The 27,662-nt window shown below is 43.3% G+C and overlaps 1 protein-coding gene across 7 annotated transcripts in view; it reads right to left on the minus strand.

Annotated features, from left to right (window-relative positions):
* PLPP1 (phospholipid phosphatase 1) overlaps positions 1 to 16,161 on the minus strand; it is a 67,709-nt gene extending 51,548 nt beyond the window's left edge. For 2 of the 7 annotated variants that reach the window (XM_072859255.1, XM_072859262.1), the window contains exon 1: positions 15,943 to 16,084. Coding sequence is in view for 3 of the 7 variants with exons in the window: in XM_072859259.1 (XP_072715360.1) it covers positions 15,462 to 15,848 (387 nt within the window). In the remaining 4 variants the exon portion in view is untranslated. Of the gene's footprint in view, positions 1 to 1,105; positions 1,229 to 15,461; positions 15,864 to 15,942 lie in introns of those variants that run through there. The other 5 variants (XM_072859261.1, XM_072859260.1, XM_072859259.1 and 2 more) reach the window with 5 other exon arrangements.
* Between the last annotated feature and the right edge of the window lie 11,501 nt (positions 16,162 to 27,662).

The following is a 27,662-nucleotide window of genomic DNA, read 5'->3' on the forward strand; positions in this document are numbered from 1 at the left end:
GAACTGCAGAGACACCAACAGGAAATACAGACACTCTGAACGGACTGCATCTCAAGCTAATGAGATTTATACTTTTAAGAGTTGCATTTACCCAGCTTTTGTACACTTTGGAAGATTTCTGCATGAAAATAACTAAGTTATTAACATGGAAACTGAGACTCACGTACAAATGATAGCTCTCTGAACTTATACTGTGTGACATATTACCTATTCCCTTTCTTACTAGTTCACTTCCACTATACTGGCAGTCATGCCAAAGGAGCCATCAAGACACTGACAAATACATTCAGGTCTGTAACTTATTTCTGACAAGAAGAATCAACTAGGGAATAGATGTTTGCAGGAGCAATGACCTCAGGAAACTCAAGTATGTCATTTTACTCTTTCTCATCCCCCCTTTTCCTTTGGTCCCGAGGAAGTAATAGATCAACAGTGGATAAATTAGGCAATGCTATAAGAACTGCAAAATCTCCAAACAAAAAAAAGTAGATTATAGTTTAAAACAAGCTTAAAAAAAGGGCAAACTAAATGTGGACAAACTGCTGTACTGAGAACAAAAAACATTTCAAAGTTCATGTGATGAGATTGCTTATTGCAATTTGGTGCAATTTAATTGCAGATTTCTGGTGACACTTGTAAGATGACTATCAGATGAGTCAATTAAAGGGGTTTTAAATAAGCTTATTCCTATATACTTCATTAGAAGAAAAGACATAGAGTGAAACGGTAGGAACGGTGATAAATCCTGTCCCCTTCTTTGGGCTGCTAAGTCACAGTGCAAAAGCTTGTGAAGTGCACATTGAAACTGTGTATGAGCTTGGTAATACCCCAGCTCCCAAGTCCTCTTCTAAGAAAATTGCTATGGTCACAGAAGACAGTTTGGAAGAATTTAAAGCCTCCTATGGAGGAGAGAGGAATTTTTTCCACAAAACATCTGAAATCCTAAGGACTGTCCACACTTATCCTTACAACTGGGGATGCTGATGCAGCAAAGCACTTCAGCAGACGCTTACCATCCCATACGGCAAAACCAAACAAAAATGCAAATAGCAGTACACTTCTTCAACTTTAAGCACAAAGTTTTTCATGAAGTAGGATGACATACCTTTGAATCAACTGTATCTCAAAGGTCTCTCTCCTTCCTCTGCTTTAATGATTGAGAAAAGAGCTAGAGCTTCACGGAATACAGATGGCAGAAGTAGCTGAAACAGAATCGCAACCCTTCAAATACGAAGGGGGCCACATTGAAGAACTCAAGAAAGTTCACTTGGATCAAAGGACATTGCTGTATGTTCGCATGTCTGGAGCCAATTTTCAGCTCCACTCAAGGCCATGGCAAGATTCCACTAACGTAAGTCAGAGCCCATGTTTCCTGTCTTTATCTCTGCTATTGCATACCCAGTGTCAGGATGATCGAGTGGCAAAGCCATTACCTATTCGATACAATCCTATCTTCTCAAAACAGGTCAGCAGATTTTCATCTGCGGAAATATCACATCCTCATGGTTAATTTAAGCAGCAGCTTGTGTTTTGCAGAAGGTGACTACTTAACAGACATAAATACCTCTGTTTTCCCAAGAAAAGCTGCTACACCTCAACACCAAGAATTTTTCTGTTTTGTTCCGTTACATTTTCAGCCTTCCAGCTCAACCATTGTTAGCCAATATTGCTCAGTTTTTACAATAACATTTTGAGGTGTTTTGCTTTGGTTTTGTTTCTGGGTTTAACTTCATTAGGACAGGGTATTTCATTTTCACCAGCTGCTGAAATATGTTCTCTAAGTGCTCCAGTTCAGAAACTAGAAGACACTCCAGAAATTCATTTGCAAACACGACAGAGTTCTTGGCTCAAAAATTCCAAATTTCTTGTCACCAAAGTATGCAGGCTTACAGTCATGGGTCACGCATTTTTTTCAAGGAAGATTTCTTTAGGAACTAGAAGAGAGTTAAGTTACATGAGTGTACGTGAAAAAGAGAAAGTATCCTAACTTTGACAGGCAGTATTTTAAGCCTACCAGCAAAACAAACAATCAGTTTGAATTTGAAGGGGTTTTTTGTTGTGTAACTGCAGCAGGAGAGAATTACTCACTCTGTAACCTAGTTAAGACAGAAGCTTGAGGGCTTTTTTTTTTTTAATTAGGGAGAATTTCTGACAGTAAGTGTTATGCACTCAGTTTTCATTAAAGAGGAAAGGAACTCAAGATTTAACTTAAGCTTTCTTTTCTTCCCATTAAATAGTCTTATTTATGTGAAATTGGTTTTTATAAACTAGTTTGTGAGAATTTTTACATAACCAGCAGTTATGCAAATTTTTCTGGTGCCCATACCTTTAAATATTCCTTCATATATTTTTGTTCCTTTCTACATCTGTTTCATTGAAAGAAAAGGATGCACCTTTGTTAAATCAGATTGATTCAACTACATTATGCAGTACTTAGAAAGTACTTTAAAAGTGTGTAATCTAGAGTTGGAATTAAGAAACATGCTTTTTTTACTTTCAACGATGAGATTCTGGGAAGGGGAGAAAAGGAAAAGCAGCAAATAAAGTGGTCAGATGAGGACAGTTTCACCAAAGTGACTGCAAAATTCATTTTTATAGTCTATAGTAAAAGACAAGAAATTAGAAGTTGGTCACACATCTTACACTAACAGCCAATTTCCATTTTTTACATTACTGTTAGAATTGCTATTGCAATCTAAATGATGCACTGCTTTTGAGCAGTGGAGAAGACGACTTTGTGGAATGGTGTTTAGTTGAACGTTAACCTACCCCAAACAAGTAGTAGCATTTTTACTATTGCTCATTTTACAGGAAGAGAAGATAACACTTAGTACATGTAAGCAAACGGTCCTGAAGTTTTCACTAAGAGAAAAAAGCCACTAGTGTACATAACAGGCCAGTATTGCCATCACAGGTGCCAAGCATCTCCATGACCTTTAAGCGGGCTGACTGTACACTGAACTTCTGAGGAATGCACGGATGTTCAGTTTCATTAGCTTCTACAAACTGGAGGATAGGGTGACCAAGATCTCATGAACGATTACAAGGCTAAAAGGCAATCTTGCAGATCAACTTTCATGCCTTGTCCTCTTGACAAGGTACCTCCTCTTCCTTTTTACCTAGCCAGTACCAGCACTAACCTCTGAGGGTACTCTTCTGATGCAAATAACATTATACCTCAAGGGATCATAACGGTTTAGTTGTTATTCATATCCTCTAAAGCATGACCTTCAGCTGTAAAAAAAGACTGTTCCTTGAACTTCCCTGTGCTTCAGTCTCAGAATTGGAGTTTCTCCATTTTCTGTTAAAATTTGTCTAGTTGATCTTGTCAAGGTCTAGCAACCAACAGGTTCTGGGCTGCTTTGCTAGGCAGTAGCAAGAAACAGACGACAGTCTTCTGATCTGGTTTCTCTCCCCTTTAATTATACACAGAAAACAACCTGATCACTCAAGTGCTCTGGAACTGGCCCATCCAAGACTTTGTAAAAGACTAGGAGGCACTTCTCCTGTAATGCTCACGCAAACAGACTCTGGCTAACCCTGAAAGCTATGGCAGTAGTAACAAAGTTCTACAGGAGGCAGCTTCAGGGTCTGACAATACTGTCTGTCTTCTACTTAAAATTTAGCAACATTTTCCTAATTAAGTCTATGGACACAGTTTTAGATAGGTCTTCCATTTTAAGACTACTTAAGTTTTATATCTGAAAGGAAAGAGTCTTGAAGTTTCTAACCATTTCAGTTACACTGTACCATCTAGTTCAGAACCAAGTGTGGTGCTCACAAAACCTGGCTACGCTTTCAAGAGCAACTCAAGACAACCTAGGCTGTCCTGCCCTTCTCCCACCTCTGGCCATCCACTGCTAACCCCTTCCTTGCCATAGCACTGTCCAAGAAAAAGAAAAAGCCCATGCCCACACAACACAGGTTTTTCAGGAGCACTTGCTCATCTGGCTGAGTGCGTGACTGTTAGAGCTGGTGTAAAGGACAGAACAGGAACATGTAGCCAAGAGTGTGGAAGAAGGGAGAACAAGGACAGATTGGCTATAGTCTTAGATCAGCTTAAACACCTCGTGAAACTGTTTCCTGGTCAGTGGTGTTTTCCCCTCCACAGTTTTAAGCAGTCCAAAGGAATGCACTGCATTTTTTGTAAACATCCTCTAATTAACCCGGTTGGCCTCCTTATCTGTGGAAGCAACCAAATCTTCACTTGAGGCTCTGTGCCATCTTAAAAACTTGTGCTGAATTGGTGTTTCAAGTTCTCCAAGACACACAAGACTCCTACCTGGTCCTCAATCAGGAAGTTCTTCTCTTTTAACAATTATCTACAAACTGGGAGAAAGGCAGTTACCCTTAAGGGAAACTATGGCAAATAAGAATATTCTAGCTTGATTATTAACCAAAGTTTTTTCTCATGCTGTACTGAACTCACAATTAAGTGCCAATTAAGAGAAACTGTACTAGACCAACATGAAACTGAGAAGAATATTTACGTTTCTCTGTACTTACCCTGAAAAATAGGATTTGTACATTCTGCACTTGTGTGCTGACAGGAAGTCAGCTTCAGCTTTTGTAAAGAAATCCACAATTTACAGTTAAGTTGAGGGGTGTCAAACAGGAATTCTGGCTGTATCAGAGAAATAATCTCCATAAAACACAGTAAATTACAGCCTCAAAACAGATCAGTTATTCAGCTAACGGCTGCTCATTTAAGAAAAGGGTATTTTTCATAGCTCACATTCTTACTAGAGAGATGATGCTGTTAAATAACCCCACAGACAGATAGATGCCATCATTCCGAGCTGAACCTATACAGCTAGTAATTACTACTGAGGGCAAGGGAGAATGTAAGTTCTCCCACTCTTACACATGTATTTTTGCTTTAATTTTCAGCCAGGACAACCATGTTTGTTTTGCTGCTCATTTTGCAATGTACAGTCTGGGGTAAGGAAGTATGCAAGAGATTTAAAGAAACTGAGACAGATCAACCTCGTGCTGCTGGAGAGTTTGGAGCATCTGTAAAAGAGACTGTTCTTTGCAGAAAAGCAGATGTGCTGAAAGTTTTTTTCCACGAGCAGTCAAGAGGAAGAATCAACGCCTCTTAGACAGGAGGTTTTGGGAATACAGAAAACTACTCAGTGAAAGAATAAATTTAAAAAATAAGAAAGCATTTAGACTTGACACCTAGAGGTGAGGGCTGTACAAAAGAAAAATCAACACACTATTTTCAGTAGCTGAGATGAGTGGGTAGCCCACAACTCACCTCCTAGCCACTTAATCTTACTTTTCTACCCCAAGGAATGCAAAATATTTCTAATACCAGCACACTGATTGTTCTGATAACACCAGAAGCTGTGTTAGGCTTCAGTAATCAGGGTGTATGTATTTAAAAGCATAAGCTACATTCTAATCTCTGCTACTATTCTACTTGCAACTATACACTACTTACATTTTTATTTGTTTTCTGATTTATGATTTGGCTAGCAGAGAAGCCAGATCAGCAACCTGGGCCAGCTGACAACAGCTTCACTACAAGACTCCCTCACCATGCCTTACACTTTTGGCTGAGCCAAGGCAAGGGTGGTAGAGGCAGGAAGCGAAGGAAACCTTCCTCTGAGCTGGACCAGCCTCAACACAGAAGAGTGCAATTTCTAGTCCAGTCATTTACTAAGAAGGAGAACTACATCATATTCTAGTTTCTTCACATTCAACAGTTTAGTACTACATGGGACCACTAGTTCAGTTATCTACATTACCAATCCATTAGAAGTCACAACACTTAGTTTAAAAATATTCACATAGACAAGTATATTCTCCCTTATATCTACATTTCAATCAAAAATTGACTGAAGCACTGAAGGACTTTTAGAAGCACTAAGTACCTGTTAGTCTAAAAACCATGCAGTTGTCTCTCCTGTGAGCATTTACAGAAGTATAAATACAAAATAAAAAAATGCAGAGACAAGACAGTAATATATCCTAGCCTACTCTATGACTGACACAGAGAAAAATATGCAGCTCACACAAGCCAGTTGCAGGTCACAAGCAAAGGCTGTGCCCTGGGCTCTGCTCTGTTCAGGGGAAAGAGAAGGTTGAAGTTAGACCAGCCGATCAACAACCACCTGGAACTCATCAGCAGTTCACCCAGTGGGGCAGAGGCCAATTGCCCTGATTACTGACAGACCTGACAGAAAGATTTAAAGCCCTCAGACTAATAGCTAAAAGACACTAGAGGGGGGGAGGATGGAAAGGGAGAGGTCAGCAGCTCCTTGTGCTGCAATGCTGCTCATGGGGTGGGGAAGAATCCAACCAGCTGCAGCCAGAGCAAGCGATAGTGACTTCTCCCACTATAACCCTTCATGTTTAGGGGAAATGAAGTATTTAATCACTGCTTGCATTATGTGCTCAGTATTACATTCACTGTTAAAGGCTTTGATTTTATCGTCTAGAGAATTAAAAAGCCCACAGATACAAAACCATGTACACGCCCCCAAAGATCAAGATCTTCTACATACAATCTACCTAAAGCCCTAGGCTTACAGGCAGGGAAAACAATACAGCAAAAGAAATGGAACTATCAAGGTCAGCTGTTGACAAGGCAGGGAGGGATTTTTTTTTTTACTGCAGGTGACAACAACTATGAATGTCATTTAAGACCAGCACTCTTTTAAACTCCACAAGTTATAACTATTTTTCCATTTCAATCTTTGTTTAGTGGAAGCGCACAGCAAGAGGCTGTCAGAGTATTTCACAAATAGCTACACACCCTAACCTGAAATACCATTCAGACTCTGGACATACAAGAGGCAATTAGTTGTTAGGAATGTAAATGCTCTTTTTCCAGTGAGTCTTACAAGCATAACAATATTTCATTTAAACAGTCTTATTAACTAAGTCAGGCCTTACAATGGCAGTGCTACAGAGGGACTCAGAATTTCCATAAGATTGTCTACCTTGTCATCCACCAGAATGTCATTTTATACTGTACACACTGCTGCATGCCACCATGTTTAAGAGGAGTATTTTTAGTTACCAGAACCACATTTTTTCATGGTACACTCAAGTTTGTAGTGTCTAACAGTACATTTTGAGAACATAAGCTCTGTATTAAGCTAGATCTAAACAGAATTTTAAAAGGAAAAAATGAGAATACCCTATATATTTTAGGGCTATCAGAGCAATTGTTTTGTACTGATTCAGAAGACTTCCTGAGAAATTAATTTAACCAGAATTCATTAAAAAAAATTTATACAACATTGCTCTTGATATTTGAGTATACTGAATAATGCCACAGCATAGAAAGTCTTCCAGTACTCATATAATAGAGCAGGTGTCACTTTCCAGTTTCAGCAGAAATTATCAGCATTAGATTTGTGATGTTAGTTTCTATATATTAATGGTTAGAGATTTCATTTTCTAGTGTTGATGACTGGAGTTTTAAGACTCAATAAGAGATGGGGAGAATGACAAGAGACTGAGTCTGCAAGCAGAAATAGTGACCTTACTTCCATTCCCAGGATCTCCACTAGCATTAGACCCAGCCACCATACTGGCTTGGAGTATTTTAACCGAATACTAGTACTGCCATATAAGCTCACCTAATGAAAAAATTGAAGCCTTAATTTCCCTGAGTCAGCAAAAAGCTACAGAACTCACTCAAGAAACACCAAGAGAAGGAGACACTGACTAAGATGATGATTTTTGGAATATAATAGGGAACAGTTCCTGACTGGAGCTATTTGCAAGGCTCAATCTCATTGCCTCCCTTCTGTATCTCAGCATTAAATGCCCTCTTGATCCCTTAAGGGCCATATATGCTCCCCATTAGCTTGCTGCACATAAGAAGGTTCCCTGGTTATAATTAGAAGTGTATTCTCTCAGGTCTCTCCACCACTAGCTTCCAAACCAGTCCCTTCAGCTTAAGGTAAGCATAGTCCATTGCCCTTCAGATACCTTAAAATAAGGTAGATAAGCTTAGATATATATGTGTTCCTTATCCCAGTACTCCAGTTTCAGAGAATATCGCACCTACTGTTAAGTTTCAGTGACTCAAGTCAGAACAGGCTTAGAGTAATCTGTAGATCTGCAATAACAAACTGAAGTTAAAGGGACAAAAATGCATTAAGATTAATTTGAGGAAAAAATTCCACCTTATTCTAAGAGAGGCAGAAGCTACCCAAAATCCTGAAATTTGATACATAATCTCTTCTATACTTATGGCAAAAACTGAGCAAAACTCCTGTTTCATACAGCTTCCTCCTTCCCTAGGAAAGGGATCATGTAACGAAAACGTATGACCCTTCTTCTATACCAGGGACAGCTAGCTAACACCTTGAAGAGACCTTATGAGATCAAGCAAGCCCCATGAGGCCCCTCTGAAAGCTGCATAATTAGCAATGGCAGCCGAAAGGGAGGAGGCACTAAAATCTAGGCTAAGTCTAGCAAGATCCATTGTTTCATCAGCAGCATCACAGAAATAAGGGTGTATTGACATGGCTCCTGCATACCTTTGGTTCCATTTAGTAGAATTGGGGTTTGTGGCCATTCCAAGATGGGTGCCCTGACCTGACATACTTGCCTTTTTTAATTTAAAATAAAAAAACCCCTTTATTTTCCTGTTGCCAGATATCAAGATGCCACATGAACAGGAGAGGCCAAAACCGTGTTCAAGTACAATACAAATAAAACTGAAGTACCTTAACACACTTCTGAGTCAGACTGCTTCTTGGTTACAGCTTTTTAAAGATGAACTGGCAAAGTTTATAGAAGAGCAAGACCAGCCTATTAATTCTTCTTGTACTGGCTGTTTCAAGTCATATAACTTAATGTGATAGGAGAAAGACTGTTTGATAAGTGCCCCAGACAGTTTCAACATTATTTTTCTGTATCATATTCTGCTAAAGAAGCTTACTTGAGTCTATTTTTGCCTTCTATATGAACAAGCAGTCTGATTTTAAAAGCTGGACCTGACTGTGCTAGAAGGATTCGTGTACCAGAGAATCTGGCAAAAGTAGTTTGAAAGACACAATGCAAGTTTATCAATAGACAGGTTTTAGTTCCGTGCCTCTGAGATCAGTCTCATAACTTGGACAGGAAAATTCCTCCCAGAAAGTGGGTTAACTCATTAGCAGTTGATTGTTAAACAAGAAAAGATGAGCAGAAGATCCTTAATGTAAGTGGCACAGTTTTCTTCCAGTTTTTAAACTGCAGGACTACACCACTCTGGCTGGAAAATTGCTTGTGGGTCTACTCACACGTGGGACTGAGAGGTCTGTTGCTGCAGCTGAACTGATAAGTATTTCCCGGTGTAGTGGCAACTATATTGTTCCAACAAAACAGTCTAAGAAGGTATCTCAATGAAATCTTGCTTCTTCAGGATAGCTTTAAATGGTTTTAATTTTTGTCATAAAACTGGCCTAAAACTAGTCACTTGCTAGTCATCCATTATCTGAATTTCTAGTGTTTGTGGATTTTTCAGCTGTCTTCAGTCAACTATTTTACCTGATTAAACCCCAAGAAGGAGGAGCTTCCTTTCTGGGATACGGAAAAGAACCAATCCCTGGCACCACTACCACCACCTCCCTGAGCAGATACAGCAATAATCAAGCCCATACCAATGAATCTGACTTTTTTAAAGCCATACTTCTGTGGGTGATATATCTTGCCAATAAGGTTCTATGTCATTCTGTTCAGCACTTTTTTCTTTTTTTCCTCCCCATCAGCCAAGATGAGTTTGTTTTAATTCTCCTGGACTAATTCTGGAAAGAGCATTATCAGTTGTCAGGGAAAAATCCAAGTCACTTGGAAAGCTACAAAGCTCAAGTTCTCTCTCATCATCAAGTACCTTCCGGAGCTAGGTCACCTCTTTGTTCTTTGTGCTACCTGCTTCCGTGGCTCCAACTGAGTCACAGATAGAGGACTATCACAGCTTTATCCTGTCATCAGCATCTGGCCAGTTCACCAGTGCTCCTACATAAAACTATGCAGTAGCAGGCAACCAGTAGTCAGCTCTTTACTTCCCCTTCTACCAGGGCTGTGATTGTACGCATTTCAAACCAAGCTGCTTTTAGTCAGTATGAGTTCATGCTATCCAACTCTTTATAAGCAGGTCAGTGTAGTGAATCAGGTCAGCATAGGCTCAACAAGCACCCAAGTAGCTATAAGGGTGAGGCAGGACCTCTTCAACTATGAGAGATGAGCTATTTTATCATTTAGCTGTAGTGTGGTACTTCACTTTCCGCAGAATATACGTCAGAAGCCCCTTCCCTCCTATTCCCTTAAGCAAAGGTCACCACCTTCACATAAGGATGCTGCAAGAGCCCTTCTGTCTGTTTAAGGTTAAAAAGTCACCAGGACTCAAGCAGCTGGTAAGGAACCTCACTGCTGACAAGCATCTTCCTCTATTATGCCAAGAGGAAAGAGTATAGTGCTGAAATCAAGATTTGGCTCTTGGGAAGGCACTGGAAGGTGAATTAGGATTTACCCATTGCTGTACAAAGCAAGTGCAAGAATTTCTCTTTCTAAGGCAGGGGTTAGTCAGAGTACAATATACACTTCAACAGCAATACCTGGCAGAGCAAGAACCTGATTGCTGACTTTGAATAGTGTTCGTTAACTAGTTGAGTTCTAATCTGAAGATTTTCTGTAGGCTTCCTAGCAAGACAGAGAGAGTCTCTGGGTAGAGCATCTTTCTTTATGGTGGGGAGGTAAAAAGTGACCGTTGCCAAGATCAGTTAACAAGGAACAACGTCATAGCCAGAGTATTCGGTCCTATGGGTTTGAGAAAGCATAGTAGGAGAGGGAAGATTGTCCCTGTTTTAGGTGACAACTATGTTTCCAATGAACTGAGAGTCAACTTAATGAGTGTCAGCTCGTGCTACCTGGTAGACAGTGTCATTTGAAGACAAGCTGCTCTCTCACATGAAACTGTTACAGCTTAACAACGTATTCATGCGCTAGAAAAAAGATTCAGCATCCACATGATGTGGAAAATAAGGATGGTGACACATACATCAGTGAGTCACAAGTAATAGGGGAAGAGGTTTATTTGAACTAGGGCAATGAGGAAGTGCTAACCCACATAGGAGGCCTTCCTTGACTGAAGAGCAATACCTGAATCATCATGGAGATGACTGCCTTCAGTGATGGCAAGAGTAAACACTCCCAGAAGGGAAGAACAGCACCTAAAGCAAAAACATTACACAGGGTGCACAGAGTGGTCCAGTCATCTCACTCTCCCAGGTCACACACTGCAAAAGCAAACTCACCTGTCCTCTTCATATCTATCTGCTGTTTAGCCTCTATTGCCATGTATCACACAACACTCCAGCAGTCTTTAAACAGTAAGCTTAAGAAAGTGATGTAAGCATTTAGTATTTCTGGGTTTAGTTCACATGTTCTTATGTTTGGAAGACTACTCCTTCCCATACTCAGAAGTAGTTTCATGACAAAAAAAAGATAAATAAGACTGCCACAGCCTCACCTTCCCCACCACCAGCCACCTACCAACCTCCTCCTTTTTTGCACGGGTACTGCTTGCAGCTCAGGGTGCCTCAACACCCACATAGCAGATAGCTCCGCTGCTAGAGAACAGCTGGGCAGTAGGGAAGTTTTCAGTTGGCTTCTTGAACCAGCACAGGACATGGAGAGGAGGAAAAAAAAAAAAAAAGAAAAAAGAAAACCCTACACATACACCAAACATAATTAGATTCTACAGCAGTTTTAAATTTAACTAATTAATTCTTTACTATTTCCCACATATTGCAGAACAGTGGCTCAGAACAGCGAAGGGCCAAATTCTTTAGAAGACATCAGTTTTTCTAATCTTGGGTTGTACATATTCTTGCATTACACCAGCAATCACATATTGACAAGTACACTCCCTAATTACTTAAAATAGCTTGTCAGTGAGTGTATAGTCAGCCAAGAGATTAAAGAAACACAGTTCTGTTGTCTTGCATCCCTGCACTCAAGTTCAGCATGAACTGCAACAAGCACGGACCAGATGCCAGTTGTCCTAGAGTCTAGCGTCACACAGAATGTTTTCCTTATGGCTCCAGTTGCTCCAGCCACCTCTGCAGATCTTACTTTAATCTCACTTGGTCTTAGTGAGAGTTTGGTCTAAAGGTAAATGTATTTACTTCCACCAATTACACTTCTTCCACTGATTACAGGAATATTAACCATGGGTTTCCCAACTTTGTTCTTTAGGTGTTGTTTACCTGCCTTAATTAAGAAGCAGCCTGATTTGCAGTCGAACAATAGATCTGTAAGAGTGGCACAGAGTATATGTATACTGCGTAATGAAGACATCAGTCACAAGCTAACTAATTAAGTTATTCTAATAAGCTGTTATTTTTTGCATGACAAATTGAAAGTGTAATAAACCATAAGAATCAAGTCTCAGTACCAGTGAAAAAAGGTTTTACTATTGTCTAGAAATGTCATTCCATTTACACATCTGTGCCATGCTATATAAAATGTCCCTCCACCAGAAAAATAAGGAGGGACAAGTAACAAAACTATGCAGGAGAAGGAAACCCAGACCACTCATGCCTTCCAGTGTCTGAACTGGACTGCACAGAGTAAGGGAGCTGTTGCTTGCAGCACTGCAGAGCTGCATACGGACATGCAGCATGCACACACCCAGCACTGCAGATCAGCACACACTCACAGAATGCAGATACAGCCTCATCGCACTATTTAAGGACAGATACTGCAGAAATATGCAGCTTTTTCTTTTTTTAGATTACAGAATATTAAACTAGCTTAATGCTGAAACACTGGTATCATTTAGAAGGAGAGAATTCTCATCCTGATGAGAGAAAGAGTTTTTATTTATTTTCTCAGGGCACCAAAGACTGCTTTCCCTGAATTCTCTCCCCCTTACTCGGTAGAAATGTGGATGAGGGAGGGAGTTTCTTTATGGCCAATTAAGAGCAACCTTAGACTTAAGTTTCAGGCAACCAAACTGATCTAATGGCTTAATACCACATAAAGGGGCAAGTTGCTCCCTCCTGTGCTGCCTGCTCTTTCTTGATCTCTTTCTTACTCTCTCACCTCTGCTCCATCTTGGGCACTTGTCAGACCTTTCAATAAACCCATTTAAATCACCAAACATCACAGTAAAGCTCTTTTTCCCTTCCTTCCCTTTTGGAAAACTTGTGTTGGGAGAGCTGAACCTGCACAAAGAATGGTTTGACTAAAACAGGAGCGAGTAAGTCAGACATACACAGTCAGAGTCATCTGCTTCCATTGCAGCAAGCTTATAGATAAGTCAGGTCACTGTAACTTGAAGCAATAGCCTCAGGTTTTTTCTGTCCAACACTGCTGAGACAATTAAATTAAATTTTTCTTCCCCATCTTTACTTACTATGAGGAAGGTGCAGGCAGGAGAGGAAGGAGAAAAAAGGCAAGCTCTGTATCAAGTGACAGTAGGAGTTACTGTGGGGACCGTGAGTATGCTACTGGTAGCCCTTTTTGTGGTAGAATGGGCTACCACACCAAGACAGGGAGTTCAGTCCTCAACTGAAGGTGGCCTACCTAGTTTTAAACTTTCAGTATGAGACAGTTAAAGAAGTTTTCTTTTTGAGGCTTCATGGTCTCTTTAGTGGAGATACTAGGTATCAGGTTATCAATACCAGCAAGTCACTTTATCTGGGCAGTTACCTCGGTCATTTGAGCAGGTATCAAAGCGCATGTGGCAGGGAAGGACAGGGAAAATGTGAGACTTAGAATAAAAGTCCACAATCAACAGGAACTATTCTTCTCACAGCAAAAAAATTAAAACAGATTCCCCCTTTAGACACACAGAGTTAAGACCTACGTTCTTCTAAGTGCCTGTCTAAATCACATGGGAGCCAGGCAGAAGAGGAAGAGAATTTGGTCCTATACCCAGTATCTTTCCCATTCCTACACTTACATATTTTTGTCTCAGCTAGAGTTTCACTGAAACCTGTAACTCAGTGTGTTTAAAGTTGCAGGTGTCAAGAGACTTATGTTATGCACTGCCTGCATTTTTCCCCCTGCAGGTAGGAAGTAAACAAGCCCAAGGGAAAATAAAAAGTCTGTCAACCCTCCAGCACGCCGAGGCATCAGACTAGGGCATCTGTGATCCAAATGCTACATGGGGGCAGCAGAAGGTGTGTAAATTGATATGACACTGCAGGGCAAGGTCAAGAATCTACCCCCCCAGGGTAGTAACTTGGGGCAGGAGCAGGGGGAAACCCCCATTCTTTTAGCTGGATAACCCTCAAGTCATATTAAAATTAAAACTACAGGAGGCATATATTTTGTTTTCCTTGATTACTCAGGGTTACTTAGGATATGCACCTATGCTTCAAAGAGACCGAAGTATATGCATAGGGCAAACTTTTGCCCAATTATAAAGATTTTGTAATGACAGTTATCAGGACAGACAAAACTGCTTTACTGGCCGTAAAGACAGCATGGAAGTTTAAGCCTTGCTACAGCACAGCTTTGTAAAACTTGTGATCTGAATAAAGATTGCTCCTACTGAACTACATGGATGCACTATCATTCTCCAAAAACTATCCCTCATATAACATTTATTCAGAGCAATGCATCATTCACCATAATTTTGTTCTTTAATGCCATTTAGCTACAGATACAATTGCTATTTGCAGCATCTAGCAAGATAAAATATTACTCATTATATTCATAATGATGCTAGAGACACCGTTAGCTAAGACGGACTTCATGAGCCAGACCTGTTTCACTAAACACCATCCACTGAACATGATGAGAAAGTGCTTGGATTTATTACTGAGGTACTGCTCTCAGTTGATTAAGAAGCAAACATCCAAAACTAACACTTCCTGAGACGGACTGGGAAGTACATCTTCAGATGCTGAAGACCCTTCCCAGGCTCTCAACACCCAGAGGTCCAGAGGAGTCACAGCTCTTTAGAGAGTCAAGCTTCTCCTTCGCTAACATCATTACTCTTTACACCGTGTCATTACATAAAAGGAAAAAATTAATGCAAATTGACAGGCCACGATGTAGCTTCAACAGAGCTAGAGATTGAAACAGAAGAAACATTAGGAAGCTGCCGTTCATTTCGACTAGCTAAGACAACATTTGCAGTGCTGTGGCACTGTGCTGTGGCTGCTGCCGTTCGAGGCATGGCCATCACCGCACCCAGGCATCACTCCTGCCCCCACACGCGTCCCTTGCTGCTGCACCCCGACACGAGGACGCAAACGTCATGTTCTAATAAACACCCCATCTCACTTTCAGCCTCAACCTAGAGCACTAGCTTAGTTTCACTGAGACCGCACACAACTGAAATCTTCCAGTACATCTCGCCCCTACTGCACAACACCTATCGTTTCACCTCTGTTGGGCGCTGGGATGAAGCCTGTTTCCCGTGATGCCGGCGCCCTTCAGGGCGGTCTTCCGACCCACCAAGGGTAACAAACGCATCCCAGGCTGCAGAGACCTACCTTCCCAGCACAGGCTTTTCCCACAACCGGTTTATAGCCGACAGAAGAGGTATGGGGAGGAAGAGCGAGGACATCGGAGAGAGGCGGGATTCCAGACGTCAGTGGATAAGCGGCAGCAGCCCCCTCCCCCGGGACTCTCCCCTTCCCTGCCCGCGGCCCCGGCGGGCGGGGGGCCGGCAGTGACCAGACTCCTCCGGGCGAGGGGCGGGCGAGCGCGGCGCCGCCGTCTCCCCGGGGCGGCGGCGAAGGGAAGGCGGGAGGGAGGGAGGGGGGCGAAGGGAGGGCAGGCAGCGGTGGAAGCGGCAGACAGGCAGAGCGAAGGCGCAGGCTGGAAGAAGACCGGCTCCGGGGTGGTGCCCGGCGCCGCGGGGAGCGGGAGGCGAGCATGCGATTAGCCCGCTGCCGCGCGGGGAGGGAGCGGAGCGGAGCGCAGCGCCCCGGGGACGGCTTCCCTCGCCCCCTCCGCGGCCCGCCGACCTACCCAGCACCACGCAGACCACGTCCAGCGCCACGAAGGGCAGCCGCGTCCTGTCAAACATGCTGGCAGCGCCGGGCGCCCGGCCTCAGGCGCGGCGGCGGCGCCTCCTCGCGCGGCGCGTTGACAGCCTCGGCCCGAGGGGCGGGAGCGGCGCGGAGGCGGCAGGGAGGGGCTCAGCCGCGGCGAGGCGCTGCGCTCCGAGCCGACGGCGCCCACCCCCCGCGATCCCGGCACCGCCGCAACGGCAGCCGCCCGCACTGCGCTACTGCCGCCACTGCGGCGCCCACCGGGGCTTTAAGGCGGGCGGAGGAGGGAGGGAGGGAGGGAGGCAGCGAAGGGCGGGCGGAGGGGAGGGAGGGAGGGAGGGGGAGGGAGGCAGGCAGGCAGGCAGCGAAGGGCGGGCGGAGGAGAGGGAGGGAGGGAGGCAGGCAGCGAAGGGCGGGCGGAGGGGAGGGAGGGAGGCAGCGAAGGGCGGGCGGAGGGGAGGGAGGGAGGCAGCGAGGAGCGAGCTGCCGGCGGCGCCCCCGCCCGCCGCCGTGACGCCCCGCCCGGCGGCCGCGCTTCAACGGCAGGCCGGGAACGACCAATCGCGCCGAGGCCCGCCCCCCGCCCGCCCCGCCGCCGCGGCGCGAGCCCCGCCGTGTGAGGGGAGCCCTGGCCTGCGAGGGCGCGCCCCGCCCGTCGCCCGCCCGCCTGTGGCGATGGCGGCCCCTCGGCCCCCGTCCGCCCCTCGGCGCGGGTCCCCCCGGCCGGCCGGGGTCGTGGGGCTGCCGCAGGGCCAGCGCCGCCCGAGGGAGTGCCGCGGCGGTCGCCCGTGCTCTGCCTCCACCTGCCTGCCCGGCCCTGTCCTGCGGCCACGCGGGTCGTGGCACCGGAGCGTGGCCTGCCCGGCCCCCGAGGGGCCGCCGGGGTGACGAACACCCCAGGGCGTGTCGGTGGCGCCCGACCCCGGCCGGGCACGGGACTCCAGTCGCCGCGGCGCCCCGGCCTGCCTGCGACAGAGCTGGGGAGCGGTCCTCTGCTGCAGACACGGGGGCTGTTCTAAATTCTCTTTTGTTTTAAAAACAAGGGAAAAGCTGCCTCCGCCTCTGGAAGAGTGTCGGAAAATTGCAAAAGAGCTGAGAAGTTGAATTTCAGCCCAACCCAAACCAATCTTTTTCTTTCCAAATAAAAGCTTTTAACAAGGAGAACAGTGACCAACACGAAGGAACTGTTTTCTGCATAACAACATTTTTATTTTAACGGCCTTTACCACAAGACACAAACTTACCACTCACGCCACTGAGCACATCTGTGTTTTGTTCTAGGCAATTGCTGGTGAGATGGGTGGCGCTTCCCACACTCGGAGCATCAGGCATAAACTTTCCTGCGATTTCTCATGTATTCCACCCTCTAATTCTGTAAACAGCTTCACTTTGTATTATATCCTCAGGGCTGAATAACAGGTTTGGCAGAACAACAAGGGAAACAAGTTCTCGAGGTGGAAATGCCTTGCTAAATATGCTGTATCTTCAATTCAACCGTGCTGCCTAAAAATGTACATTAAGCAGTTCCATATAGAATATATATGGAAGTTCCACACAGCAGCCTGTACCAGAGTTCCCAATTTCGTCTCGGCACCTAAGAAGCATCCCAGCTACAAATCAAAATGGGCAGTTCTAGAGATCAAAACTACCTTTGATTTCTGTAAGTGTAGTGTAATTTACAGAGCGCATTTTCCTCTGCAAGTATGCTGGGATGGTGTCACGGAGGTAGAAACTCCAGTGTTATCTTAAAATGTAGAAAGTAATGGAACACGTTGGAGCGCAACCTGGCAATGACGAAAACTGGGCTTATCTTTGCGAGAACTGCTGCGGAAAGAAAAGTGTGCGCTCTACCCTGCTCCTCACAAAGTGGGGCATTGTTCACAAGGTCTTAAATCGGGAGTAGATAACATCCCCAAAATTGCAAGATGGTTAGAAAAACCAGGAGACAAGCAACACAAACATTCCATGCACAATTGCCATAATTGCTTTCTTCAACCCCAAAGCATAATGTTAATCTTGTTTGGGCTAAGCAGCAAACAGCTCTCCTGATCCACACCCCTATGCAGTAAATTAGAGACCGAAGAGATTGCGCCAATTTAAATGGATGCCTTCCCAGAAGAATGTAAGCAAGATAGTGATTACACATAAAAACACCTGGAAATTGGGCTGCAGCAGCACGGCGTTCACCAACAAGAGAAATTAATCACGCTTTATTGTCTTGCAGTTTCTACATGTCTGTTTCACCCCTGAGATGTAGCTTGCCTGAGGGAAGAGGCATCTCTGCAATCTTCTGTCAGAATTCAGGAAAGAAAGCAGTCACCTCTCCAAACTTTCCATTGCACAAGGGACGTGAGCCTTGCTGTTGCAACCCTATTCCCACCACTAGACTTGCTGCGTCTTGGAAACCCCCAGCTGAGCACAGTTTGAGGGATTAGGGTAGCACTGCACTGTTCTAGGCTCTCAGAAGGCTTTTCTGGGCCTCCATATGCAAACAAGTATTAACCATGGAAGCACGCCAGCCCGAGCACTTTCACCCCGAATTACAACTCGGATTAGCAAAACCCGACATTACTCCAGGGCTGTGTTAGTACAAGTACTGCATCTTCAGATATGTTGCTATTTCACACAAAAAGGATGTTTTGGTATAAAACTGAAGAGAGGAAAAAAAACCCTGCATGCTTAAGCACCTTTAACAAAGAATACAGTATCTGCGGCAGCAACAATGCCCAGGGTAGCAGAAGTGGCAAACTGATGGTGCTTGATCAGAGACCCCTGGAGCAGTACGTGACCGAGGGGACGGAGGATGTTTGACTATAAACATGAACAAAAATCACATTCAGCATCAGCTGGAAGTTTGGGTTTTTTAGGTATACAACACAAATATCAGAGCTTCTAAATTTCATTTTCTCCTGGTACTGCAAGAGTTCAGTATCTTCTGACTTAGTGGCATTTCTCCTGTCTAGGCTTTGCTTGGTATCTGTTCCTCACAGCAAGGCTCTTGGATGTCCACCATTCTTAACCACCATAGTGACCCAGTGATGTCAAGTCAGACCCACTCACATGCTTAGCAGAGTTCTATGCTAAAGAACATTTTTGAACTGAGGCCCAAGTAAAATGGAGGCAACAGATGAAACTTATAAGTTATATTTCATCCCTTCATTAAATTTACACTTTAAAATAGCCTAATATTACTCTCTAGAATTTAGACTTTCCTAAATACCTTCCCCTCTCACCTATTCTCGTGTTTGGTACGGTTATTTAATTGTTTGTTTTGTTTTGTTTTTTTACTTCTATCTTTTTGTTTGTTTAATTGAGAGCAGTGAGCAGCAGAGAACACCAAGACCAAGTTAAAGCCCTGTTCAAGTCTTTGTTTTCTTCTGGTTCTTCTGGAAATCATGATCTTCAGCGTTTTGCCCATCCTCCTTAAAAGTTTTGTGTGTACTAGCATTAAACTCTTAGGAAGTTTATCATTAGTCTGTAGTGGTACTTGTATGATAATTAACTACTGCTGACCCAACAGGACTCTTAATTGCAATTAACATTCATATAGATCAGCAGCTTTAGAAAATGATGGGACTTTCCCAGGCTTGTTTCTCTGTAGCTTGATCTGGGGTGGGAGTCAATAGCTCTGAATGAGCTGTTACCACTCAGGAAAGGGATGAGAGGGTCACGGTGGATAGTTCTGGGAAGCCATCCTCTGGGTGCTCAGAGGAGAGAGCACCACGCCATGCTATTAGGAAAGACATGGAGAGCAATCCGCCAAATATCATTATGACACATTCCTGAATGCCGGCAATCCCACATCAAAATGGATAAGTAGAAGCAGAGAAAGCCCAAAGGAAGGCAAAAATGATTTTTAGAACTTGTATACAACAGCTTCAATGCAAGAGAAACAGAAGTAGAATAAGGATTTTTCAATATGGAAAGGGAATGATGGGAGAGGAAAAGGCTTTATAAAGTGCGGATTATAAAATCATGAAACCTGTGGAGAAGGTTAAACATGTAGCAAGTATCCACTACTTTGTATCAGATAAGAACTAGAGAGAGCCTATATAAGGTGTCAGACAACAGGGCTCCTTCTTTACATGAGAATATTGTGGAATTTATTGCCTTAGGGTGCTGTGCAGCGCAAAACTACAAAGGAGCCAAAAGGCACTAGGTAAAGTCATAGAGGATGGGTCCGCTGTTAAATAGTGGATCTTGGTGGTTTAAGAAGTATCAGAACTGCTGATTTCCCACATTATAAGGGTCTGCTGGGGAAGGGTCATTCCGCAGGGCCTGTTTAATCTTAAACTCCCCCTAAACATGTGCTGCGGGGCACTGTTGCATGGTATTGGGCTGGATGGACTTGATCTGAATCAGGTCTTCACGTGTTCAAAGCCAGTCAATGGCCATAGTGTAACACTGCAAAGTACATTAGTAATAGTTAGCAGAGATGAAAGAGTTCAGACTTGCTTGTAATGTTCTGTCAGATTCAGACTCTGCAATACTTTTGTGTGGTTATTTAGAATTTATCTGCCAAAACCCCACTCATGCAGTAAGACCTCCAGAAGAGGACCAAGGAGGAAAGTCTGCCAAGATGGTCCTCCTAAATTTCTCTGACATCATTTTTCCAGGACATAGGATTTTCCCCTTACGAAATGACACACGCTCTTATAGGTACTGTTGAGACCTGGACCCCTGAAGTCAGTTGACACCCCTTGCACAGAATGTTTCAGGAAGCATAATTTAGATTCCACCAAAATATCTTAGCCTCATATCTCTTCTTTTGTTGGTCTGGCCATTTAGTTGTTTCCTTTCTTTTGTGCCTATGTGTCATGTTTGTTTGTTTTTTAATAAGGGAGCAGTGAGCAATAATATTTATATTTCTAATAAGCAAAGCATGAGGAGTTTCATGTCTTGTCTCCTTTAATTCTTTTCCCTTTAAATACATTTGATATTTGTTTGGGTACTTCACCCCCACATCTCTATTGAACTGTGTTGTCTCTTCACCAAAAAGCTCCTGCTGTCAGTCTGACTTGAGATTGTCAACTACGGTGTTCCACTCCTTCACTCCTGGGCAAGTTCAGATCCCTGAAGGGTTCTGCTCCCCCAGTTTTAGGTCAAAGTTACATGAGCATTTCCACAAGAGCGATGAGACCTGTTCTAGTAGAAAAGACAGGTTATTTCTAAAGATTAGCCACAGAAATAAGGAATCAAGCAGACATCATCAGCCAGCGTAATAACCTAAATTTAATATTCATGTCCATGTAATGAATGAAAATGCATTAAAACCCAAGTATATAGCTTTGTTTATATATGTTTAATGGCATGTATCATACAGCCTCAGAAGATCATATAGCATATTCTAGAAACAACACTTCAGGCTACATCTACACAAGTTAATTGAGTGGGGCCAGCACACACGAAACAGCTACTGGCACATGATTGTCCGTACTATTTATGTGTTAGCTCACAAATGGTGGTGTTCAGAACTAACTAGCACAGGCCAGGGAACATTCGCCATGGCAATTTTGCATGCAGCCATGCTATTTTGACAGGAAGAAAATACAGCTGTGTGGCCATCAGCTATGCTCTACCAGTTGGCCTTAAGGCTAAGAAACTGTCCCTGTTTGCTCTTTATTGGATTTTATTAGTTGTTTCAATTACAGATATTGCTCTGAAGCAATAATAGATTCTGAAAGAAAGAATATGTCAAGGGCACTCACAAAATGTTGATGGCTGAGGGAAACTTATTTTAAAAAGTCTTACAATTATTGCAAGTTGGAGTGATTTAGGGACAGCAGGATTTGTGTCCTCTGGCTTCCGATTTCCCCTGTCTCTTCCTCCCTTCTTGGTCATGCTTTCCAGTCAAACCAGCTAGCATAACAGAGGTAACTCTGGCAGCAGCAGGAGTCTCAAGAGATGAACTTCAACAGGGTAAACCAGCTGCACAGTGAATAATTTGCCAATGATGTATCAAAGGCACCCAGTTTTGACCCATCACACACATAAAGCAGTAACTCAGCCTCCTGTGCCTGGTTCCGTATATGTTTGGATATCCACGTAGCCACTTCAACAGATAGAAGAAGATAAGCTTGAAGGAAAATGTCATTGCACCTCTTCCAGGTACATCTCCATGTGCTTCACTGGCTGATCAAAGCTGTGCATCCAGAGTGCAGCAGCTAAGGTGTCTGCTCCTGCTGCTTGTCCCTGCTTGGGAGCAACAGTCCCACCCCTGACACTCTGTGCTTTAAACAGGCAGCAACCTACACTGAAACCATTGCGAGGCAGCAGCTCCCAGTCCTGTACCGCTTCAGGATGGCTTGGATACCAGTAGGAGTACCACTAGAAGTACAGCATGGGAACAGACAGAAGCAGAGAGACCCGGCAAGAATTAGATCTGAGTTTTTTTCCTGGCCCAATTCTTATGCTCCTGCTAGGTGGATGAACCGTCTGACTGCTGCCCCTTCAGTCCCACACGTCCTGCTCATTTATGTTGAAAAGTCTTCAGAACAGCAATGGTCCCTTACCATGTACATTTCCTAACACAGTGAGTTGAGCCTCCAGACATTACAGCAATACTCTTAAGTAATATTCATCCAAAACTACACTCCGAAGCTAAGGCCAAGCTATTATGACCAGAATGGCTATGGAAATATGTCTGTAGGGGGCCTTTTGCAACATTTTTAGTAACGGTATTATGCTGTTACAGTTGTCAATGTTGCTTTTGTTTGAGATCCACAAATTTGTGATTATTTTTTTTCCAGTGCCACAGATCCAAAGGAATTTATTCACAAGTTCATAGCACTTTGTTGTTGTTGTTTTCTTAAGACATTATAAATATCTTGGATAAAATTCAACCTTGGACACATCTCCCTGCACTGATACAATGCAGTTACAATAGCCGAGCACATAAATAATTGCAACCACAAAAATAAATTATGAGGGGGCTTTGAAAGTGAAATAACAATAGGCAAAATGTCACCAAAACCCTCAAGCTGGCAGAATCAAGTAAGGCAAAAAGAAACCTACTTCAGTATTGATTGTGGAGCACATTTATTTCTTGCATCTTTGAATTATTCTTCACAGAGCATGATCAGGGTCAGTTCCTGCTCAAAATAAAATTAAGGGTGGAGGAGAATAAATCAACAGAAAATTGCAACATTAATTATTTAGAATGCCTCTTCAAAGAATTACGTGAGGATTTGGGTCTTAATACAATCATTATCTAATGAAAGCTTTTGTCTCTCTATCTTCTATAAAATATTATTTGACTCCTTGAAGTAGTCGTCAGAGTTGAACAGAAAAAGCCCCAGCTGGAGCTGCTCCAACATCAAGAGTGTTCAGTTACTGAAATCACTTCCTCTTAGTTTGCACCCTACATGCTGAGCAGCAATTCACTTTGGATTTCACTTTGCTGTCTTGTCCCTTACAGGTATTCACCCTCATGCCAACAGTAGATTCGGTGCCTTAAGGTACAAGTCAATGGCTCCTGTAGTCTATTGCCAGAGCACAGAATGTCCAGATTATAATTAAGCCCTTACCACTTGGTATTTACTTTTATTATACTAATACTGAGAGGCCCCAGTAAGATTGGAGCCAATTGTGCTATGTGCTGTACACACTCACAGCCATTGCCTCAAAGACCTCACAGAGCAGGCTGAAAAGAAAGGAAGTATTATTTTCCACAGCAGCAAAAAGAGCCTTAATTTTGCTGCTGTTCTCCTTGAGGCATTAATCAGATGAGGAATAAACCTGTCCCATATGAGTCATCTGTGCAGATGAAAGCATAAAAATATCCTCTTATCTCCTCTTTTATCTTTCCCTTCCACATTGCTGCTTCTTTCCCACCTAGAATAATAACAATAAAAGTAAGGGTGAAGTCAGCACTGGGCAGGGATGTTGTAGTGTCTGGAGCACCAGAAGCAGTGGAAGCAGGCAGGAGTCTTGCTTTATGTGCTCTGGCTCCTGTAGTCAGAGCAAGCGCTTGGCAAAGGAGAGGAGAAGGATTATATCTGTCAGAATAACTTTTATGGGACCCAACTCTTCCAGGGATTGTTTAAAATCCACATAATGCTCTTGAGTGTTAATGCTTGCATCAGGACGTTTGCATTAGCAGATAAATGTGCAAGAACACACGTTTCCAGACATCTGCCTAGTGACTGCACATCTGAGCAGTTTGCTGAAACTTGGTCCAAGGTCCATGAGGTCCTTGGGCTCCTGAAATGACTTCCAAGGTTTGTAATAAATTGTGCTGCTGAAGTGTACCGCAGTTAAGCAATTCTCACATGATAGAAACAATGTGTGGTGCACTGCACTAAAACCACTCTATGTTATTTTAACTTTTCAGCCTTCGAAAGCGTTCAGAAGGGAACACAAACATACTGAAGAAATTCATACCTACAGATGTTGTGAAAAAAAGAAGAAAACTTGGGATGATGTCTCCAAATTATCACCCTCCCAATACAAGACTAGTGGATAACATAATACTGATCTTCGCTGTGCTTTGTATTAGCCAGAAGTGAGGAAGAAGAGTGTAATTGTTAAGGTATGAGCACTCCCCCAAATTTCCAGGGAGCCCTGTTTGAATTGCTTACATCTCTCCAGCTAGGTCCATATTTTTTTAGCCATGTCGGAGAAGTGAAGACTTGAATGTGCAATGCCATAGGGTTAAGTGGTGGTGTCTGGGAGGGAGGGGTTAATTTTCAGGCACAGAAGGCATTGCAGTGTTGTTGAGTTTCCCTTCCTGGTGCACACATGGGCTTGCATCAGAGTGTGAGTGAACAAACAGGTGGTGCAGGCTTTCAAGGAGCTTGGTCTTGAATGGGAATGCAAGCCATGAGCTAAGGTACACCGTGTGCCCTGTTCATTCCCTTCTGCCAGGTGGGGAAGATAGTGCTGCTGTACTGCAGGTAGGTACTGTGAAGATAAACATCACAGAAATGACAAGGGACTCAGATACTACTGTCATGGGTATAGATTCAAGGCACAGATTTAGTTTGCTCCTTTCTCTAACGCTATTATTATTATTATTACATTCACAAATAATAATATATTACCAGGCTGAGATGGAAGTTTTTGTTCGGCCATAGTTAGGATTAGCACAGCTGCTTGCTTTCAGATGCAAACCCAAATTATTTCAGATAAGATCGATTAAGGTACCAGTGCATCAACATCAGCAATAAACAGCTGGAATGGTTCCTCCTATAAACAGCGTCTTACAGAACACACACAAAAGATGCAGATCCATGCAAGTATAAAAAGCCAGTGTGACAGCTATCTTGGGCAGTATTGGTTTTCTGGAAACGAATACAAGAGCAGAGCAGCCTCATCACAGAATCCTTGCACAAATCAATAGGGCAAAATCTGCTCAATGCATACGTACTTTTTAAGACTAAAGCAATTAAGAGGCATAAAAAGGCCATGCAGTTGCTAAAAATAGGCAAACGGGGAGTATACCATCGCAGACTCAACAGTTGGCAGAGGCTACACGGTGCAGTCATTTATCATGAACCTGATCTTTGTTTTCCTTAAGAGCCCATGAAGCGTGTGACAAATTAACTTATATTGGAGCAGCCACGGCAGGTTGGCAGAGGTACCCTGGACTGAACATGCTTTTTATTGCCCAGTTACCTGCAGTCTTAAAAAAATTTTGTAACTGTGAATCAATATAGGTGACACATAAATTCTGAGTGGTGTTTCACCATTGTGTTTGTCTGCTTCTGGAATAAAAGCTAAGAGGAAAGCTATAAGCAGAAGTGGGAGGGGACATGGTACAGGCAGATAAAGGCATGCCTGTAAAACACGTTAGACCCTGTTAAAAGGTGACGTGTGTGATGCAATGCAATTTTGATATTGCTTCTGCTGAGTATGTCCATGGTACGGTTTGTTTTCTATCAAGTCCTTTGTACTATCCTTGTTTAAAAAAAATTAACGAGTTTTATAAAATGAAAAAAACCCAGGCCTGTTTAAAAATCAGACATCAACTCTGTATGGTAAAGAACCCGCTCGACTTCATCACATTTACGGACAACTGAGAGAAATTGCTCTGTAAGGCTGTTGATTAGGAAGATCTCTGAGAGCTTGTAGCTTTTGCTGTAAGTCTGCTCCACATGTGTTATGGAAAAGAAGGGGGAACTCAGCTTCCCAAATCTCCCATCTCCCAGCTGAGTGCTTTTATTGCCGGACACTGGCAGGACATAACACGTCTGCTTCCTGGCTGTGTTTCAAGGGACAGTTAGGTGTGCTCTGGCTATTCCTGCTCGACCAGGATCAGCAGGTGACAAAGACTGGAGATCCCCATTTTTTTGCATCTGCCTTGCTCTCACCTGTGAGGTAGGCTCTGAGCACTCTTGTGACTCCAGGGATGGCTGTAGATGCCTGTATGGTTGGGTCACAGACATTGCGAATACGCTTAAGTGCTGATATCTAAAAAGCCTGTTAGGCGTCGAAGACTCTGTGTATCAGACTCAGGATGGACACTGTCACAGAGCTGTCAGTCTTCAGCCCTGACCCTTCCTAAGTGCATTTCTTTAATCTTACTCATCTTTGCTGAGACTTGTTTGCTCAAATGCTCAATCCAACACACACAATTGTTGGTAAGATGGGAAGCTTCCCTTTCCTCTGCAGCCTGCTTCTAGCACAACCATGCTGTTGATTTTTCTTACACTTTGATCATTTGGAATACAACTGTATTTAAATGTCTCACAAAAAAGTTTGTGTGCGTGCACGTGCATGCGTGCATACCTGTATTTATCAGATTAAATGAAACTATTTTAACTGTAATTCAGTTCAGCACTATATTTTAGTGTAAGAAGTAGAAAAAAAGCCAAGGTGTTGTAGACAAATTATGACATTTGTTAGAGGGAGGGACCTTCTCCCATCAGTGCAGTTCAGAGTGGTAGCTGGATCCCAATCTTGCAGAGACAGGGGTGCAGCTCTGGAGATGGACAACTGTCAGCAGGAGAAGAGGAGAAAGGAAGAAAAGGAAATGCAGAGGCATCCCCTGGCATGTTCAGTTACTGCAGAGCGTGTATGTGATTTCAGCAGTGTTGTTAGCGTTTAGTCTTGCAAGAAACATTTTGAAATAGAACGGTAAAGGAATACTGTATGCATGGTGGTGTGAAGGAGTAAGAAGTGGGGAGCCTCATCTGAAAGCATCAGAGAAGTCAGGGAGTGCAACAGCTGAGGTGAAAGGCTCAGTGGGTTGCTCTAATAAAGGAGGAGATCAGTATCAATTACAAAAGTGTTTTAAATAATATTTCACAATGGAAGAAAATAGTGGATTGCATTCTGTTTCTTTGGAAACACGAAGAAAGATGACAGAGATGGATTAGAGTATTCCAGTATGAAGATCCTGGATAAACTAACTCAGCACTGGTCCTTCAGGCTTTCTCAAACGACATGACAGGGTATCTAGCATAAAAACATGCTGAGAAAGGTTCAGATTCCAGAAACACAGTGACTCATGCATTTCCAAAACAGTGTTATAACAAGCTGCTGTCCAAATTTCCTGCTGTATTATATGTAATGCACATTCAGTGGTGCTGCTGGCACACTTCCCTCTGAGTCAGTATTGAACCACTGCCCCAATTCAGAGTTAGGCGACCACTGTGCTGCTGGAGCTTCTGTCATTAAACACATGTAAAACAAATGTCCCAATTCCTTGTAGTCATCGGTATCCTCTTACAGATGGCAGAGTCTAATTCATCTCTG

Source organism: Ciconia boyciana, chromosome 4 (assembly GCF_034638445.1).
Source record: "Ciconia boyciana chromosome 4, ASM3463844v1, whole genome shotgun sequence".
NCBI classification, from domain to species: domain Eukaryota; kingdom Metazoa; phylum Chordata; class Aves; order Ciconiiformes; family Ciconiidae; genus Ciconia; species Ciconia boyciana.